We start from the raw sequence: 21,331 nt of genomic DNA, 5'->3' as shown, positions 1-21,331 counted from the left end.
ATTATGGCTCTGATTGGGAGAAATGCCTACCCAACGTAGAGTTCTCTTACAACAACTACCAAGCCAGTATCAAGATGTCGCCATTTGAAGCTTTGTGTGGCAGACCTTATAAGACACCTTTGATGTGGTCCCAACCGGGAGAAAGATCATTCTTTGACTCCGCTAAGATTCAAGATGCCAAAGAAGGAGTTGCTCAAGTGAACGAGAATTTGAGAATTGCCCAAAGTCGATACAAGAGCTATGCTAACAAAAGAAGAAGAGAACTTGAGTTCAATGTGGGAGACTTCATCTATCTCAAGGTATCCCCGCTACGTGGAACTGTTAGATTCCATGTGAAAGGAAAGCTTGCCCCTAGATTTGTTGGCCCATACAAGATTTGCAAGAGGATTGGAAAGCTCACCTACAAACTTAAGCTACCTGAGGAATTGGTGGGTGTACATCCCGTATTCCATGTCTCATAGCTACGCAAATGTTTGAGAGTGCCTAATGAAGTAGTTCCAACTGATACACTTGACATTCAAGACACTCTCGAGTATAAAGAACATCCTATCAGAATTTTGGGAAGAGATACCAAGAGACCCGAAGTAAAACCATTCCTATGTGTAAGATCTAATGGAGCAACCACACTAAGAGAGAAGCAACATGGAAGAAAGAGTCTGACCTCCAGCTACTGTGGGGGTATTAACCCCTATACCCTTACGGCTAAGCTTGGGCCAGCCCAGATCGATGGGTCCGGTCCACCCAAAAGACAACGTGCGGCCCAGCCAACCTGATCGGAGTCCCGCACAAGGAGTCAAGGCGGATTTGGCGATCAAGCAGGATCCTGGTCGGTTAGAATAGGAATCCTTATCCGGCCACATATGGCAATTGTAACTGACTAGGATTGGTTTCTAGATCTGTAACCCTACCCCCCGAACTATATAAGGCGGGCAGGGGATCCCTCTAAAAACATCTCTCATTGACATACAGCAATATAAATCAGACACAGGGCATAGATGTTACGCCTTCTTGGCAGCTGAACCTGGATAAAACCTCATGTCTGTCTTGCGTCACCGTCTTGTTTGTGGCTTGTGCATCTGTCTACCGACAATCTACTATCTTGGGCATACCCCTAGGTAGACTGCCGACCATATTTCGTCGACAGCTACGATATCCTTACCTCTTCGAAGAGTACGTTACGCTTTAATCTTGGGGACGAGATTCTGTTAAGGGGGTAGGACTGTAACAACCCAAAAATCCATACACCAAAAATACCAACTACAAATTTTTTCTCAAAAACTCCCATGGGTTGATGAGTGTCATGTATAGAAACCCAACCTAAGAGATGCATTAGGTCTAACCCCAACCCAAGTCAACACATAAGCATGGCATGCCATATGTTAATCATGTTTATTTAAATACTTACAAATGAAACATAGCATACATTGTTAACTAAAATGGTGATTTGGATTTTCACCTGTTTTATGTAATGCCTAACAACTCTTTTAAAGAAATACACCATAAAGTAATTATTACTCAAACCAAAGAATAAATGTTTAAAGAAAAACTATTTCCATTTTTGTATAACAAAACTACACCTAATTTTTGTTATACAAAATAGCTAAATAAATTCCTAATATATATATATATAAAAGAATGTTGTGGGCCTCATATCTAAAACTCCAATGAATAAGGTACACCAATTTTGAATTCAAATTTCAAATCAATTTGAAATTTAAACAAAGGAGAAGAAAAATAAAACAAAAAAAAGGGAAAAAGAAAAGAAGAAGGCCCGTAGTTGGCTCGGCCTGCTTGGCCCGCTAGCACGCAGCAGCCAGCCAGCCTAGCTAGCGCGCGCAGCAGCAGGCCAGCCCAACTCACACGGCTAGCCCAGCTTGCAGCCCGGCGCGTCGCTCACGCCCGCGCGCCTCCCCGCTTCCCTTGCTGCCACTGCCACAGGACCCCACATGTCAGTCGCACAATGCCAAAGTGTCGTCTTCTTCGCGCCCACGCCTCAACCACCCACGCGACCGAAGGCCGACAGTGTTGGCAGGAGCGGGCCAGGGGGTCACGCCTGGGGCATGGCCTTGCTCCCCCTTGCGCCGCGCTCATGCAACCTCGCGCCACCGTCGGATGCAGCATGCATCTTCCCACCGCACGATGTTGATTGCCATGGGTGGCGTGGAGCTTTGGCTATAAGAGCCCCGGCCCCGGTTGCCCAAAACGCGTCCCCGTGCCCCGCCGTCACCTTGTGGCCATCCACCGCACACCCGAGCCAAGAGAGAGAGGGGATCGAAGAAAGAAGAAGGAGCGCCGAAGCCGTCCGACATCGCTGGTGCCGCTGTAGCGGGGGACGATGCCTTGATCCTCCACGTCGACGCTGCTCGGCACTGCATGGCTTCATCTCGACACGGCCACAACCCACCACTGCATCACCATCCTATCTTCCATGACACCAACGGTGAGCCCCAGTCTTCCCCTGCTCACCGCCAGACCTCGCTGTTTCAGCCATGGCGCTCCACACCGGGAGCGCGTAGGCCAAGGCCGTCTCCAGCCTCTGGGTACACACGCACGCACACACTAGCCAAGGAACAAGCATACCACGCGCTCATACGTGAGAAAAGAGGACCGCTGCTATGCCACCTAGCCTACGCCATTCACCACTGGACCACCGCCATGGCCGAATCAAGCCGCCACCGTGGCCAAGGCCACCGGAGGCTCTAGAAGTCCCCTCGACCTGCCCGACGAGCCCACTGGGGCACCGTGACGCTCACGTGCACCAAATGACCGGCTTTTGCCGCTGCCACCACGCCATCCCCGTACACCGTCGTGCTCAAGCCATCGACTGCCATGGCCAATGCCCTAGAAAGCCCCAGCCGCCACCTAGACCTCACCATCGTGTTCGCCATGGCCTGGGGAAGCTTTTCCCCCACATTAATTGGACGCCAACGCCATCGTAGGATCACACCGGTGAGCCCACCACCGGCGGGAGCACGCCGGGGATGGAAGCAGAGGCCTCCCCTCACCGGCCGCACACGCCTGCACTCGGTGCACGTGAGCCAAGCCAAAAGGGAAAGAGGGTGGACTCGGTCCACCATAGACCTGCCAACGGTCCATGGACCGTGAACCTGAGTCCACCGTGAGCCACGCAATGCAGGCCAAACGGTAGACGAAGCCTAGTGGAGGCCCATGGCTACGACGTGGCAGCGCCACAGCTTGCCACATGTCCAGGCCGACCTGGCCCAGTTCGGACCCGGTCCGTGTTGACCGTTGACCTATCAACGTTGACGGTTGACCTGGCCCCACATGTTAGCGGCACAGAGACTTCGGACCCACCCGTCAGCAAATGACGTCATGCTGACATCATGATGACGTCAAGCGGGTCCCACCTGTCAGTATCTACACAGACAAGGTGACGTCATGCTGACGTCACGATGATGTCAGCTACTGACATCAGCAGCACTGGCCCCACGCATCAGTGACCCTGACCCATTGACTATTGACTCACCCGTTGACTTGACGTTGACTCTGACCGGACCCACAGGTCAGTGACCCAAGAGACCCTGGCCCCACCTGTCGGAACGGATGACGTTGATGACATCAAGCTGACGTCATCAGGACCCCACCTGTCAGCTCGGAATCAAGATGATGATGTCATGCTGACATCAGCATGCCACGTGGACCAGTCACAGCGTGACACGTGTCAGCCCAGGATTAATTCAGCCTTTTTCTATTTTTAGAGAGGAATTAAACTTCGGAAATTCATAACTAATTCATACGACCTCAGAAAAATATGAAACCAGGACCAAAATTCATCTAAAATCGAGCTTTATGCAATGAACCCATGTTTGAGTGCATTTGGCTCTTTTGAATTTTCATTGCTTCTTTGTGCTATTCTGTAGACGTCGCTAATGCGACTATAATATGATCGTTGCAGAATCGAAGGAGAACCAGACGGACGAGGATCGTGAGTACTGTGAGGAGAACGGAGATGACTACACTGAAGGTGCCACATCCCACCCAATCTCGTAGCACCTATTACGCATGGCTAATATAAAACTGCTATTGCTTTACTTTACTGCTACAATCTTACTATGATAGGACTTGCATGGCAGTTTGCTTACTTGAAGGCCTTTACCTTGACGCAACCTTACCCATGCATACCCTGCTATTAGGCTAGACACACGCTTACTGCTATATATTTCATTACTTATACTTCTACTACGCTTATACTACATGCATGGTGGAAACTTGTGTTATCTGGACTATAGGGAGAGTGTTGCGTGTGTGACTTGGGTGTGTGGAGGGTGAGGGTTGTGTCGACCAAGTTGGAGTATATGACGAGCCTGGGGCAAGTCTTGCCATGTGGTGCTACCTGGGCACCCCTGGAAATGGATACCTGTGGTGGGTAAATGGTATATGAGGTGGTCCTGGGTGTGAACCTGTGATGGGAGGAGCCCAGGGTGGAGGTGCTGTGGTGGCACGAGAAATGGAAACCCTGATGAAGACATTCTGGCTTGGTCATCCCTAAGGACTTACTAGTACTTAGATTCACCGAGAAGCCTTACGTACTACTCGCCCTATATGGTGCGGGACGGCCGGACTACTTGGTAGGATATTGCCACTACTGCTAGGTTGATAGCGGACAGTGTAAGGAGGTACGGGGCGCGGAGGATTTTTCCCACACCCTTCCAAGACTTCATGGAGACCTTGTTGACCTAGCTCATGACTCATAGTTTTAGCCATCCCAGACTAGACTTGGGGTGTACCAGGGCTGAATGGTAGAGTGGCATTATCCTAGGCTAGCAAGCGGCCGAAATCAGCCCAGTTGACGACGGTCAGCGAGGAAGGCGGATCTTGTGGTTATGTAAAACCTCTGCAGAGTGTATGGTTGATCGATCGATACATGTGTCGACTTGTCGGCTATGGACCTTTTCGGGGTTTCGCTTAAACTAGATAATGAGATGAGTCCTTCACTTCTTCCCTCGTGAGAGTGTCGGTCGTAGCCAGGGGCTACAGGCCTTGAGACAGTGCTAAGAGGGAATTGGCCTATCGACTGAGCGATGGTATGGTGTTGGTGTGGATGGTGGTATATCGATCCCAGGATCGAAACCTGGCTCTGGAAAGGGAATGGGGTGGAATGTGTGTGGGAATGGTGTTAAAACTTGACCAACTATTATTATATACTTGATATGCTAAACATAGAAAACCCCAGCCTTATAGGTTCCTTTTGAATATATCCAACTTGCATCCAATTTCCATAAAGCAATGCTCATATGGTGGGAGTGGCCAGTACAATTGTACTGATAAATTTTGGCACATAGGTTCTGCTGAGGAGTATAGCTCCGAGGAGTTTGACGGTTGAAGGGTTCGTGCCTACGCTCGAGTTTGACGATCTTATCTTCAAGCTGTTCTGAATGAATGCTACTTTTGATTCCGCCAATGCGTCGATGTAATAAATTATATAATTCTGCACTATTTGTACTCTGATATTATCGTTGTATGGATGTGGTATTCAACTAGAAATTTGGGTAATATGATCTACAACGGTCTTATTACACTTCGGCTCTGTGGATTTCCCATCGCGGAAATCAGGTCATTTCACTCGGCCACACGCGGGCGCGGGGGCGGGGGCAGGCGCCGGCGCACGGCGCGGGGAAGGGCTGCGGTGAGCGGCACGCGCGGCGGCGGCAGCCCGGTGGCTGGCGGGCGCAGTGCACGGGGAGGGGAGGGCGGCGTGCGGCGAGGGGGCGGGCCGGTGTTGGAGGACGGTGGCGCGGGGACGGCCAGGAGCGGCGGCACGGGGCGACGTTGGCTGGGAGCGGCGCATGCGAGGGCTGTCTGTTTGTGTGGCTTGGACTGCCCGGCCGAAGTCGCCTTAGTGCCCCCACCCGCCCCTTTGCCGAGCGTCGAATCAGGGAGGCACTCGGCAAAGGAGGCAACTCGGCATAGATTTTTTTTTGAAATACCTTTGCCGAGTGCCTATGTAAAGGCACTCGGCAAAGTGAAAATTTCTAAAAAAAATCAAAAAACCTCTTTACCGAGCGCCTTATTCTTGGCACTTAACAAAGACCCCTTTTGCCGAGTGCCATGCCTCGGCGCTTGGCAAAGTTTTTTTTTGTTTTTTGCCTCCAAATTTTTTGTACAACCCTTTTAAAGTACTAGGAACTCCTCGTTAGAATTTTGGGATATTTTGTGGCTTTTTGATATATTTAGTTACTTTATTTCGTTTACTTGAATTTTTTTGAAAAATATAAATTTGAACTGCACGTGGTACGAATAATGGAATTTAATGATTCAAAAAATGATAGTCATGTTACTGAGTGTAGTGTGAGGCCCAGGAACGGACCCGAAATTTCAGACATCTTGTTCACGAAACATGACCGCAAACTTGCCGTGCGAAGTGTTTTTAAATTCTATAAAAAGCAAACGAAGTCCAAAAATTATGAAACTTGTTGAGATGTCGTGATATCATATGTGGAGGCTATGATAAAAAATTCAGAAGATTTCGTGCATATTGTCACGTACGATGCTTACAAACCAAGACATATGTAGATATGTCCTGATTGTAAGCATCGTACGTGATAACCTACACGAAATTTTCTGAAATTTTTATCATAGCCTCCACATATGATATCATGACATCTCAACAAGTTTCATAATTTTTGGACTTCGTTTGCTTTTTATAGAATTTAAAAATACTTCGCACGCAAGTTCGCGGACATGTTTTGTGAACAAGATGTTCGAAATTTTGGGACCGTTTCTGGATACGGCCTCACACTACACTCAGTAACATGACTATCATTTTTTGAATCAATAAATTTCATTATTCGTACCACGTGCAGTTCAAATTTATATTTTTTTGAAAAAATTCAAGTAAACGAAATAAAGTAACTAAATATATAAAAAAAGCCACAAAAATCCTCAAATTCTAACGAGGAGTTCCTGGTACTTTAAAAGGGCTGCACAAAAAAATTTGGAGGCCAAAAACAAAACAAAAAAAACTTTGTCGAGCGCCGGGGCATGGCACTCGGCAAAGGGGGTCTTTGCCGAGTGCCAAGAATAAGGCGCTCGACAAAGAGGATTTTTGAATTTTTTTTAGAAATTTCCTCTTTGGTGAGTGCCTTCACAGGGGCACTTGGCAAAGGTATTTCAAAAAAAATGTAATTTTTTTAAATCCTCCCTATGTCAAGTGTCGAAGTTGTTAAGCACTCGGCAAAGACATTTCAAAAAAAAATATTGAATCTTTATCGATCACCGTGTTAGGGGCACTCGGCAAAGTATTTTCTAAAAAAAAATTGCCGAGTGCCTAACAGCAGCCACTTGGCAAAGAAGGACGTGGCCGAACACTCTTCCGCGGGGCAGTCTATGCCGAGTGCCGCGCTTTTGCCGAGAGCCTGGCACTCACAAAGAAGTACTTTGCCGAGTGTCATTTTTTACCGAGTGTCCGGCACTCGGCAAAGAATTCTTTGTCGAGTGCAATTTTTTGCCGAGTGCCCGATTTTTGATACTCTGGCAAAGCAGTTTGCACTCGGCAAAGGCCCTGTTTCCAGTAGTGGATGCTGGCAACAGCTGCAACTAATACGAAGTGCATGACACATGACTCTTTGTATGTGTGCATGAGATGATGAGCAAGCAGCATGCACGCAACATCTGAGACTTTCTGGACTGTGTAACCGTTTTCGGTTTGGCCTCAGTGCCGTTTCTGTATCGTGTGGCTGTACATGTTGGAGGGCAGATGTTTTTTTTCCTTAATCTAAAAAAAAGTTAGTGTATTTATCCTCTCCCTTGAGCTCAACTGCGTCTAGGTTCATCACACATAGCATCCCGTCCATCCGTCGTTATTCCGTCCCCGAGAAGCAGAGAAAGCTCACTCGCTCACTTTAGTAATGGCAGCAGCAGTGCAGCACTTCACTTTACATATGCCGGGAAACGAAGCAGTGCCGTGCCGTCCCTGTCCTTCGGCGGCCCGGCGTCACCGCGTCCGCCGTGCCGTGCCCGTGCGTGCTGCCCGGGCTGTCCCGTTCGTCCAACATGACACACTGAGCACTCGCTGGCTGTCCTCCTTTATTTGCTCTGAAGATGACCCTTAGCTGAACTCCGACGGTAGACGTCGTCAGTTCTCGTACGCCTGCAAATACATCGTAGGAAAGCAGAAAGATGCATACATGCATATGGCGCCTTCCTAGCTACTTGTTTCTATCCTCAATTATTTATTGCACTTTCTCTCTCTTTTTCCAGGGTTATTTGCACTTTTTTCTCCATACTTCTTTTGCCAAAAAAAAAAGTCTCGTGTATAATTGCGTGTTTCTGCCTCCAGGTTCGATCGACGGAGTGGTTTTCGCCATGTAGTTGTCGTTAACCAAATTTTATCTCCTGTGGTTTGACACTTTTTATCGCACATTGGTCATTGTCTCATCGAGCTTGCAGACTGAACCACCGTTCTTTCCCAACTGTCGTGGTAAGCTCTTTGCTGACAGATGCACTAAGAGAGAACCTCACCGTGTATCGGGTAAAAAGAGCATGCAGGATGTTTCTTCGGACGATAGTCATATATGTTCCAATCACAGAACTCTGAATATTCCAGGGTTTTAGAGCATCTCACTCTCTCTCTCTCTCTCTTTTGAAAATTACACGTTAGAATGCAGACGTCCACAACACGCACGTACACTCACCTCTATGAACACACGTGCGTAAACCCTACCCCTATGAACACCTCTAAATCATTATTTGGAGAGTCATTTGAAAAAAAAAATTATCTTCTATATCTTTTCATCTCTCAACAACTTTTCTATATCATATGCATATTCTAGAGAGTCAACCCCGCTCCTCATCTTTGGCCAACGAGAAATCCAGAATAAAGAATGACAACATGTAGAGATCTAAGAGAATCTCAAAGAGACTCTTTATATCGTTTCTAATTTATAGAAATCGAGATTTTGGTGAAAATATATCCTCCAACAGTCTCTTTAACCTTCAAATATAGGCATCCTCTATTCCTTAATTCTCGCTAGCCGAAGATGGAGATCAAGGATGGCTATCCAGAGTGAGTATAAGATATAGAAAAGTTGTTGGATGATACAAAGTTATAGAAAGCAATGTTTACTCAAGTGTCTTTTCAAATAATGATTTAGAGAATACATTTTGGAAAGACTTTTGGAGGAGGGCATTTTTCCATCAAAATATATGTTCTTATCAATCAGGAGGGATACAAAGAGACCCTTGAAGTTGCTCTTAGAGCATCTCCAATAATCTTTCAAACTCACTCTCTAATCATTATTTGAAGTCATTTGAATAAAAATCACTCCATATCTTTCCACCATATAACAACCCATTATCTTTAGCTAGAGAAAAATCCGGATAGAGAATTACATTATTTGGACATCTAATTAAAGAAGTTGTTAGGAAGGATACAACGAGACTCTGTGAGTTTGCCTTATAATGTACTTTTTGAATTACTTCGTGCTACCTATTGTGCTGTTCTTCAATAAGAGCATCATCAACAATTTGGTAAACCCACTCCCGACCTTATCTTTTGGCATAAAGAAAGAAAACACGCTCCAATAATTTCTTATCCTAACTCCAAATGTCGTAGCAGCTCTAGAAAAAATGGGTATCCACGTGCAAGATACACGATGACCGATACTCACTACACCATGACACACATTTGCCTACACTTATGTGTTGGCAAAAGGCAGGTTTGGACGACATATTATGTGTTGGCAATTGTATATCGTTTTAATGTCTAATCATCTGTCGGCAATAAGACTATAAGACTATAAATTATCTGTTGGCATTTCTCTGCTAGCAGAAAAAGTGTCGACAAAAATTAGAAGACTTAGAAAGTGTCGGCATAGCCTATACAGGACAACTATGCAAGTGTCGGCCAAGGAGTACCCGCGCTGGGTAAAAATATCTCCTCCCCTCCACTCTCCCTCTTTCCGTTTCTTCCTTTCCCGTAGCGCTCTCTCTCCCTCCCCAGCTCTCCCGACGTGGCCACGGCAGTGCCATCGCACCTCGGCAGCGCCGGCCCTTGACGTGGCGGCGCCTGCCCTCCTCCTCCTCCTCCTCCTCCTCCTCCTTCTCCACGCCCTCCTCACGCATCGTGGCCGCACGGGCCGATGGCGCCCCCCGCCGGGTGTTGTGCCGGTGCGGAGGGTGGCCGCCCTTGCCACGGCCGACAGCACCCCCTCCTCGATGACGCGCCTAGGGCCTGCCGGTGGCTGCCGACGCGGGTGCCACCCGGCGCTGCCTCCTTCCATCGATCCGCCTGTGCTACTGTGGTCGATGAAACCCTAGCTGCCTCATGTCAATGATGCCGGATGCATCGCGAGCCACGACCGGCGTAGGCCGGCTGACCAAGCATGTGCGTGGCCTCGTCATCGCCGGCAGCGGTGGTGCCTTACCTCGCCCGCTGAATCTGGCGGTACGTCATCCTCTTCCTCTCCTCCTCGGTCTCCTAACTCCTCCCCCAGATCCTCTCTCCCTCCACCTTTTCCCCTTTGTGCAGGTGATTGGGCGGCGTTGGCTAGCACAGCTACTCTCTCAGAGTAGAAGTGGGGATGAGAGGGCGCAGCAAAAGGAAAAGGATAAATGGTGAGACTGTTTCCACCCTTCCACTTCCATTATATTGTGTAATTCAATTGTGCCCCTAATGTTGAACCATGCTGAACATATGTAAATCGGGTGTGATAGGTTCTAATATTTTTAGCTTCGGTATTACATGCCAGAACAAGGTTGTGAGATAAGTCCTCAGATTTGTGCTAAAGCTACAGACAAATTGTGGTGTGGTGTGCTTACCAGTTCTATAGGAACATTTGAGCAATAGAAGTCCCATCAGATGCTGTACCAAAACCCAATTTTGAAGTTGACCTCAGCTTACATGCTGCGCCAAGTGACCCTTAAACATTCCTCCTACGACGTTGTAGCTTGCCAACAATTGATTTATTTGCTCTACATTCTTAGCTAAGTACTGCTCCAGTTTTATGTCCTTAGGAATGAACCGTGAACCAATTTTTATATATTGTTGCCATCTACAGTCTTGGGTTCCATCAAGAACACCATGCAGTTCTAAGTTATTTTTAAATGCTCTATTGTTATACATTTTTTCCCTAAAAAGTGTTATGCATGAAATGCTTGTTCCGTTAAAATCTTGCTTAGGCGCTACTAACCGTTGCTTGCTTCTTACCAGATGTGGTGCAGGAGAATGACCCGCTTTACGTCGGAGATCACTTAGCGGTCAAAAAATATAGTTGATCTTCAATCTTAGCCTATCAAAGACCTGTGATTTACGTGAGAGTATAAACGATTTGATGTGTGCCTCTTCCTTTATTCAAGGTAATTCTTTGGTTTATTGCCTGTTGATCATGTGCTTTCCTAACTTCAGTTAGGTTTTGATTTGCCCTAACCTGAGCCTTCATGTTGCAGCTCCAGTTCAAACAACTATGCTCCTACTGCTATGAATGTGCACTCTATTTTTCTGCAATGTAGAGTCTAGATTGCCTGAAATGTTATGTTGGTAATTTCAATTCCTCTGTATTTTTTTCAAAAACCTGATTTACTATGTATGTGCCATCTTCGCATGTTGATTTGGATCCAAATTTTGGATTCTCACTTATTCATACTTACTATGTTGTTTGCTTCTATATAAGTTTTAGTGTCGGTTTATTGCCTGCTGATCATGTGTTTTCCTAACTTCAGTTAGGTTTCGATTTGCCCTAACCTGAGCCTTCACATTGCAGTTCCAGTTCAAACAACTATGCTCCTACTGCTACGAATGTGTACTCTATTTTGCTGAAATGTAGAATCTAGATTGCCTGAAATCTTATGTTGGTAATTCCAATTTCTCTTCAATTTTTTAGATACCTGATTTATTGTGTATGTGCCGTCTTCGCATGTCCATCTGGATCCAAATTAACTTGGCGGCAAATGGAGGATGGCGAGAGTTAGCTTTCCCTTTAATATAATGTTTATTTACCCTTGTGTTATGCATCATGTTTTCCACTGCAAAACTGAGTTGCTTATCGTTTAGCGTTTCATCCTCATAGTCAAATTTGAATATATTTGTGTTTGCTGCAGGCACTCCCATTTGTTCTCAGGATGCTAGGTATTTCAGTTCTTTGGTCCAAGTCCTGAAGCAGCTTCATCATGTGTCCTGATTATTTATCATACAGTTTTAGATACAAGTATCATACAGTTCTAATTATGTGCACTAGAATACATATTTTCCTGATTATTTATCATACTATATCATTCAGCTGCTCACTTGTTAGTGGTGTTTAAACAAGTGTTGTCAATATTTCGACATACTGAGCTTAAGGAGATAGCAAGCTTAACTATACAAGCTGCTCTTATTGACCTTTGTTATGTTATTAGCAACTTGCACTGTGATCATTTCTGATTGCAAGGTAATAGAACTTAGATAATTGGTCTATTTATTTCTTATTAGTGTTATTAGAACTGAATGCTCACACCATGTTTTTTCAGGTTTCAGCAGGCTTTCTAAATCCATCAGGAAGTACAATGTATATCAACAAGGCCATGTAGCTATGTCTTCAAAAATCTGGATTACCAGGTGGTGATAGATGCTTGTAATTCAATATTTAGTGTAACCTGGATTAGCTTCTGTGTTGAAGCATTTCTTAGCTTTTTAATTTCTTTGGTTAAATGATAACTGGTGCTTGTAATTATACATGTAATCACCTGTATGAATTTATGAACCATGCATTTATCTTTACAACTCAAATGCATGTTACAAAATGTGTCGCAGTTAGCAGTTTGCCTTTTTCATCAGCCCTTGTTATCTTCTTCTCTTGCAGGTAGAGAGTTCGGAGGGCCTGCTAATTGATATGTAGTGAGACTAGATGGGTTCACTACAACAGTTTCTTATTTGTCCACATTTTGATCACTTTTCTGAACATGCAGGCTCAAAAATATGAGCTAATCATTCATACAAGGAGCAGGGGCGGGAGCTGGACAAGGAGGCAATTGATATGCTCTGAAAGCTAAAGCTAAAGATACTATTGGTATCATTTGATATAGCAAGTGTCAATGTTCTATAATAATGCTTTTATTTTAATGAACACACTGCTGGGCTGATTTTAAGTTTAGATCTGCTAATGATAAATGAGAATACCTATAGGTCATCAGTAGCTTGTTGAGATGGAGATGGCAGTCTTGGTTGTTGAGACAACCCAGGTCTTGCTAAATTATTGCTTTCAAAACACCTAGAGGTGCAGTAGGGTTGGTGAATTGTTTAGATAATAATGCAAGTCCATGTGGGGGTTTTCAGAAATACTGGATTCTCCATTCCCTTTGATGGGAAATATTTCTACACCACAAATCTGTTAATTTAAATTTTGAATTCTAGATGTTACAACTTTCTAATATAATGTTGCATATGTATTGAAGCGTCAAGTCATATGAGAAATACAAAATGTCACTACTGCAGAACAAGCTCAGCTGAACACACCACATTTGTGCATCAAGGAAAGAAGTATTCTGAAGTGTCATAGAATTGCTGCAAGAAGACATGAATTGTTGTTCTATTCTTTTGTTCTGCACCTGCTATCATGTAGGCCAAATACATGGAAGTGTTGAATGTCACTTTTGTGCCCGAGTCATGATCTATTGATCTCTTAACTTTAGCCATAATCAGTTAGCACAAGACTCATAGTATATGTCTATATATGTCTTCTAGTGGCTAATCTATATCCTAGACATGTATGTGCATGGCTCTGTGTACTATGATCATCACTTTGACTTACAATATCCATTTGATGTATGTATGAAATATTTAATATATTATTTCTATAAAATCAAGTGAATTTGCTCAATCTGATGCCTTCTCTATGAACAAAAGTGGATTTGTCAAATCATTCAAATTAAATTGATATCCATATTTGCTATATAGTTTTGCCAATGGTTTACTTCCTAACGAGGGCATGTTTCATAAAATGCTTGGATATGGTTTCGCTAACATACAAACTGTCGGGAGAGGTCTTAACTATCGGCGTAGGTCTTAACTGTCGGCAAAGGGTTAACTATCGGCAAAGGTTTCAACGGTCGGCGTAGGTAGACCGTTTGCCTACACATAAAGTGTCGGGGATTCTATTAACTGTCGGCAAAAGTTTCACCGACGGCTTCTAGCGCGACTATTTCTAAACTATCGGCAAAACTTTTCGCAGGAGGTTATCTGTCGGCAAAGGTGCCCTTTGCCTACAATAGAAAGTGTCGGCAAAAGTATGTTGTGTTATAGTGACTCCTTGTCGGTGTTGGTGCACTTGGCGCCATTCTTTTTTCCTCGGCGCTCCCTGTCGTCCCCTACCACCGCCTCGAGGTTGATGTCCCCTGCCGCTGCCTCAAGGTTTGCTGGAATTGGATCTCCAGCCACTATTTTTAGATCTGAGAATACTGGGGGATGAAGCAGGCAACAGAGATTTCGTTTTGAAGGCTGGATGTGAGTTCTGATGATGGGGATGTCCAGCAATGGCCCAACCATTGGCACCTCCCTATGGGAGATTCGCTAGAATTGCAGACAATATTTTTTGATCTGAGAATATCGGAAGTAGAGCATACAATGAAGATTCTGTTTTAAATATTTTGAATATGAGCTAGGGTGTTGAAGATGGCCGGCCACGATGACAATTCATGGTTGTCGAAATATAAAGTGAATTGCCCATCTTTCCCACCAGCTTAAACTTTTAGATTGAACTGGTTGGTGCAAGCAACTCAATATAGAATCAAAGCCAGAGGTCTCGGGTTTGAATCTTAGTAGGCACAATTAAATAAAATAATTGTTTCCTGCTCCTTTTCGACGTCTGGGTTCAACTGGTCAATGCGTGCAGTTTAATAATACGGCTACAAATATTACAAAACCAGATTTTTTTTAAACGAACAAAACCAGAATTTTAGGACTCAATTTTATGCTCTATTCGCTTGAGCTTATCAGCAAAAATCAGCCCTACTTTTCAGCCATGGGAACAGTATTTTTCTCTCACAACAAATTAGTCCTATAAATCAGCCGCAGCAGCAATAAATCCTGCTGAATAGGACCTATTATTATTAGAGATGCTCTAATTTTGGCAAGTATATTTTACTATTTTTTCTTGAAAACTAAAAACATAGATATAGAAAAAACGTGTGACCTGCTACTTGCTTGCAAGAAAAGGAACGGATACATGCATGCTTTCATTTTCAACTACCAAACGCAGCTCGATAGCAATACACTGAGGATGCAGGGGCACCCTGAGCTCATATCGCAGGTAAATACTTTTATAAGTTGATCAAATTCCACCCTGTGCACTTTATATAATTACTGGCAACAAACGACTAAACATTTTCAGTCAAGGCCATTCACGAGTCTTTTCTAAGACAAGGAAATAAAGAGAGTTTTAGCTTAGTAGATTATCTCAAATGGAATCAAAGGAGCCAATGCAATGAGCCCTTTCGCTACCATCCCTTCTTTTGTCTGAGGGGCATGGGATACAAACGCTTTTCCTTTGCTGCTAGGCCTCGCTAGTGTTGGACTGGCACCTGTAGATCCATGGACCACTGTGGTTTTTTTATAAGGACCACCGTGGTGTTGCTGATCGAAGCAAGCTCCACTGAAAATTAAGCCATTTCTTTTACAATTTTTTTGGACACTAGATCATCTAGGTTAGCTCATAGAGGCTGTTGTAAGAGAAGACTTGTTCAGCAAACAGGAGATGCGAATGCTGTTCAGAATTCGGAATGCATATGCATCCAAATGATGCTATTGGCACATGCAAAACCTTGCAATTTTATTTCCTTTCCATCCCTGTCTAGCTGTCTCTGTGCCAGTGCATGGAGTTAGTTTAGACAAAAGGGAGAGCACCATGAAAGCTGGAGCATGAGTGGGCATTTGATTGAGCATAAAGATCCAAGACAAAGATGAATCTCTGACCACGGATCTGAATATTACCTGTCTAGCTAGCTTTGGCGCCTACCTTCTTGAGCGATCGAGCAATCAAGACGTCCATGACGACAATGTGGACAATCGACATCCTTTAGCACAAAGTTTTTATTTAGGACTCGCCATACAAAGTTGAATAAAGTTGCGGCAAAAATGCGCTCGTGTTCCTGAGTACGAACAGTGGCACCGGAAAGCGGCAAGGCAGAGATGCAAAGGAGACGAACAGACGATCCAGCCGTCCTATCACAGTTGTGTTCACCAAGGACGCGAGAGAGCGAAACAAAGGTTGGTGGAGGCAGATGAGAGGGATAAAAAGGAATTGATTCGTCATTTGTGTAGCACAATCATCATGTCGTGGCGTTGTGAGTGCATGTATCCAAGCTATAAGGACATGAAAAAGCCAGTAGCTTGTGTAGATTCTTGGCAATGCATGGTGCTGAAATGCATGGAAGGTGTATAACTAGCTGAACTAAAGCCCAGTGAGGTGATGAGCCAACAGTACGGCGTGCTCTTTGCATATGGAGGGGCCTATTCGCCTAAAAGAAGTGTACATCAGTGCTTTTTTTTTATTATTTTGGAAGAACGCAGGGCGAGTGTACTATGTAAGTCATAAGAAAAATGAAGCAAAACATCTCAATAGATGTGGGCAAGCAAATAAAACCCAGTGAGTGGAGGCTTAGTCAAGACTCTACATCGATCCTCAAGAGGCACATTAGGGGAAATCCCTAAAAATTCTCATAGAAAATAGAAAAAAAAACAGCCATCATTTTGGTAGACTCAAATCATCATCATATTTCTAATATTATTGTAGGTTTCCAACGAAACCTCCATTTTAATTCTCATGAGACGCGTTAGAGGAAAATATAAATACTAAAAATGCTCATAAAAATAAAAAATATCTAGCTTTTAATTTGATATAATTTATTCATCATCACCAATAATAGTCATAATAAGATATATCAGGTTTTTTAAAAGAATGACTGACATTTGTGATTATAAAAAAAATACATAAAGTAACCATTAAATTTGCATCTAAATTACCTGCATCACAGAAAGATAATTTAAAATAATCCTCTAAATTTATATCTAAATTACTTAACTCTACAATTATGAAAAATAATATTATTTTCATTTCAAATTATAAGTTGTTCTGTCTTTTCTAGAAACATAGTTTTTTCTATATATTTACATATAATGTATATCTAGGTGTATCGCAAACTAAATTGGAATGGAGGGACGTTGCTCATGACGATGTTGGGTGACATAGAGGATTCTTCGCTAACCAAGCAAAATAAACAAGCGACTTAAGATGGCAGAAAACAAATTTGGTTAGTTGCTGACCTGAATTTAACTAATCTCTAATGTTTGTCTTTTATATATCCGTGCGGCGGCATGGGTTAATATGGGCTACTAGTAGTAGGAATGCTGATAACACTATTATAGAATTGGACATCACTGTCGGCCTCATCACTGTTGAATTTTAAAAACCCGGCAGTGACAGACAGTGATAGACCATCACTGCTGGTTTTTAGCTAAAACCGGCAGTGATAGGACTAACCGACACTGATATTCAGGTATTTACTGTTGGTTCATATCACTGTCGGTTTTAGCCAAGAATTGATGAGGACGTCGCCACGCTGGACACACCGACACCATGGTCTTCCCCAAGTTCCAATTCGTTCCCAACTCAGCTGCCACGTCACCCTCGGATTCAGCAGACACGTCGTCACTGTTTCGGTCATAACTTCCTCATACAACATCGAAACGGGCCGTTCTTGGATACGTTGGAAAGGGGACGACGACGCCGTCGTTTTGGATCTGGTCCCAGCTCCAGAAGGTCCGTGGATCATTCTGTGTGACCACGGCAAGGTGCCGCGTCACCTATTTGGGCCAACTTGGCCATGTATCGTGTCGGGCCTTAAGCCCAAGTTGTGGGCGCCCAACCCCTGGCCGTCCCCAACCCTAGGTCGAGTCTTAGACTATAAACACAGCCGCCACCGCTGCTACACAATTGGGTTTTGTTTAGAGTTTAGTTTTCCATCGAGAAACTGAATCGTTCATTGTAACTGTGGTGACAAATCCTTTTACAGTGATCCAGGGCCCCTGTTCTTGATCTCCTCCACTGTGTCGATTAGTCCTTTGAAACCGAGTTCTTGAACTCTCTATTGATATTCGCGTCATTCATATTTGCAATTTCAGATTGCGTGTTTTTACCTTCTTGCTTGTGCTCTTCGATTCGCTTGCAGGAAAAGCCTTCTTGGCGAGGCAATCAAGTTGTGCTTGGTTGATAACCAACGGAGCAGTGGTGTAACGGTTGCAGGGTTCGAATCGTGTCTGATTTGAAGCCGGATCGCCAACATCGAGATCTCCACAAATCGAACTTACCGGCTACCTCTCGAAAGATCGGGTCTGTACTCATCAATTGGTATCAGATATTTCAGGTTTACCGCGAGGTATAATCTCGTTTGCCTTAGATTCATATTTGTTCATTACCTAGAGTCCACAAAAAGCCCAAAAATATTTCAATTTCCGCTGTCCTACCGCCCTTTGTGCCTTTGCAATTTCGTTTCAGATTCGTGTTGTTGAGTTTGTGTCCGTGGTCGAGTCTTGTTGCTGGTTTAGGATTGTGTTCGTGGTCGTAGTTCAATCGCCCGTTGTTGTGATTTTGTTTTCCGCCGCTATCCCATCCACCGTTCCCAAACAACAAGTCGAAGCCACCACATTACTCGACTTGCCCCGCTAGCCGCCTTGTGTAACTTCTCGCCGCCGCGCAAACCCTAGATAGGTTGCCAGCCGCTCTTATTTTGCCTGCATCGCAGCCCTCCTTACATCATCAGGCGAATACCTACTGCTGTGATCGGTGTTAGAGTTTAGGGACGCTTTGCCCTAACTGCCGCCGCTGTGTTGTGCCTCCCGAAAAACATACCTTGAGATACCTTCGGTAAAACAGGCATAACTTTTCGCTCGTTTATCAGAAAAATCTAAAATTTTTTGTGCAGCTTCTTGACACCATTTGGACCCGACCCAAACTAGCTTCGCCCTGTTTGGTTTCATCAGAATTGCCAAAAAAATTCAGGAAAATATAGAAAAAAATTGTCAAAGTTTTTGCACGCTTTTCAGAGAACGTGCTGAATTTCTGTAGACCACATCCCACCTCAGTTGTAGGTGCCAATTTTTGTGGTTGCATCTTTTGTGATCCTTGTTCAGAGAAAAGTATAAAAAAAATAGTAAAAAAAAAGTTTGTTTCCTACTAGTGCCTTTTGGAAAAATCCGGGAAAAATTCAGGAAAAAGGAGAAATCCGGGCTATTTGCTTGTTCTGTGAGTTCTTTCGATCGTCCTTTGTTTTCACCTTGTTGCGCTACGTCTCGACACGTCTTAGCCAGCACCTGTGATTTGTACTTTGGATCCAGATTGAACAATCGCTACTCTGCACTCGTTAATTGCTAATCCTTGCTGTCATATTATGTGCCTACCCATAGCTCCACATATTCTTCTGTCAGCACAGGTTCATCTTGCAACTGTTACCCACGCTCAACAACAGATTGCTTCGCCACTTTGGTTTTGCTCCTGTTTGGCGTTGGTAAGAATACAGGCAAGATGGTGGTAAGCCGCTTGTGATTTTGCATTCCACTTTCACCACCACCACTTGTTTCTTTTTAGTTGATAGGGATAATACTTTGGTGTTGTCTTTTTCTATCTTCTAACCATGGCAGGAACTCCGACGGACTTCAATGAGTGCGTGTCCAAGGGCGAGCTTGCAACGTTCATGACTGAACAACGCAATCTTATGACCGAGCTGACGCGCAACGTGAACAATCTGGTCACCCGCATTGAACAGCTTGAGCAACGCCCTCCACCTTATCGTGCTGATGATGAAGATGCTGGTGATGAAGATGCGTATGCTGACGGTGGTGCCCGTCGCCGCCTCAACTTCAATCGTCGCGGTATGGCAGGTAATAATCATGGTAATAATGATCCTTTTACTAAAATTAAATTTAGTCTACCACCTTTTGCTGATAATGTTGATCCAGAGGCATATTTAGATTGGGAGCTTGCTGTTCAACAAAAATTTGATTCTCATAATGTTCCTGCTGAGCATAGAGTTAGACTTGCTACTAGTGAGTTTACTAATTTTGCTTTGTTCTGGTGGAGTGATCTTTGCAATGCCAATAATGCTGCTGCTGTGCCTCAAACTTGGAATGTTTTAAAGCAACGTATGAAATCTCGTTTTGTTCCTCCTTATTACCAACGTGATTTACGTTTGAAACTACAAACTTTAAAACAAGGTGATAAAGGAGTAGAAGCATACTATCAAGAATTGCTTTTGGTTTAGCACATTGTGGTATAAATGAAGATGATGATGATGATGCCAGTGCTAGATTTTTTGGTGGTTTAAACCATGATATACAGAACATACTTAATTACAAAGAATGGCGCAATTTTTCCCAATTGTATCATCTTGCTATTAAGGCCGAACGAGAAGTACAGGGACGCAAACAACACCAGTCTTTCAGGTCTAACAATGGGAGGAATTTTCAGCAGTGTTCCGAGCCGAAGACGCCCAAGCTTCCTGTTGCACCACAGCCATCTACACCTCCATTTTCTTCCGGGGTAAGTAAATTGTCTAATGTGCAGTTTCCACAGCTGAAGAAAAGTGGCACTCCGGGTGCTTCTACTAGCTCCTCCTCGTCCAGCTCTAAAATCATTTGCCACCGATGCAAAGGCATGGGACATGTCATGAAGGAATGCCCCAGTCGTCGCGCTTTCATTGCTACCGAGGATGGATAAGTAAGTGCTAGTGATGTTGAAGATGATTTAGCCCTTGCTGCTAACATTGATGCAGATCCCATCGAGGGCGATCATGACAAGGAGGCTATCACCATTGACTCTGTGGCTGCTGCCGCGGACTACCCTAGCCTTCTTGTGCAGCGTGTGTTGAGTACACGTGTGGGTCATGAAGAAGAGATGAAGATCCAACGCCACAATTTGTTCCACATGTATCTCATTGTGCAGGGTTGTCGTGTTCTCACTATCATTGATAGCGGGAGTTGCAACAACTTGGTGAGTTTAGATTTGGTTGACAAGCTTGGCTTGACCACACGACAACATTCGTATCCATATAAACTTCAATGGTTCAATAATAGTGGTAAGACTAAGGTAACTAAATCAGCACGTATTAGCTTTTTCATAGGCTCTTATCATGATACTGCTGATTTTGATGTTGTCCCTATGCAAGCTTGTTCCATTTTGTTAGGTCACCCATGGGAATTTGATAATGATGCTTTACACCATGATAGAACTAATACATACACTATCATACATAAGGATAAAAAAATTACATTGCTGCCTTTGTCTCCTATGGATATTATTAAATATGCTAATGAGATAAAAAATAAACCTCCAACAGACATTGCTAA

At 44.1% G+C, this 21,331-nt stretch overlaps 1 protein-coding gene across 1 annotated transcript in view; it reads right to left on the bottom strand.

The window, feature by feature from the left end:
• LOC136510867 (calcium-dependent mitochondrial ATP-magnesium/phosphate carrier protein 3-like) overlaps positions 1-10,083 on the bottom strand; it is a 48,167-nt gene extending 38,084 nt beyond the window's left edge. Inside the window, exon 1 of the mRNA XM_066505178.1 lies at positions 9,996-10,083. Within this exon, the coding sequence (XP_066361275.1) occupies positions 9,996-10,083 (88 nt within the window). The remainder of the gene's footprint in view (positions 1-9,995) is intronic.
• Positions 10,084-21,331: the final 11,248 nt, after the last annotated feature.

The sequence above is a fragment of the Miscanthus floridulus genome, chromosome 16, assembly GCF_019320115.1.
Source record: "Miscanthus floridulus cultivar M001 chromosome 16, ASM1932011v1, whole genome shotgun sequence".
Taxonomy (NCBI): Eukaryota; Viridiplantae; Streptophyta; class Magnoliopsida; order Poales; family Poaceae; genus Miscanthus; species Miscanthus floridulus.
This window is presented reverse-complemented; position numbering and strand designations above follow the sequence as displayed.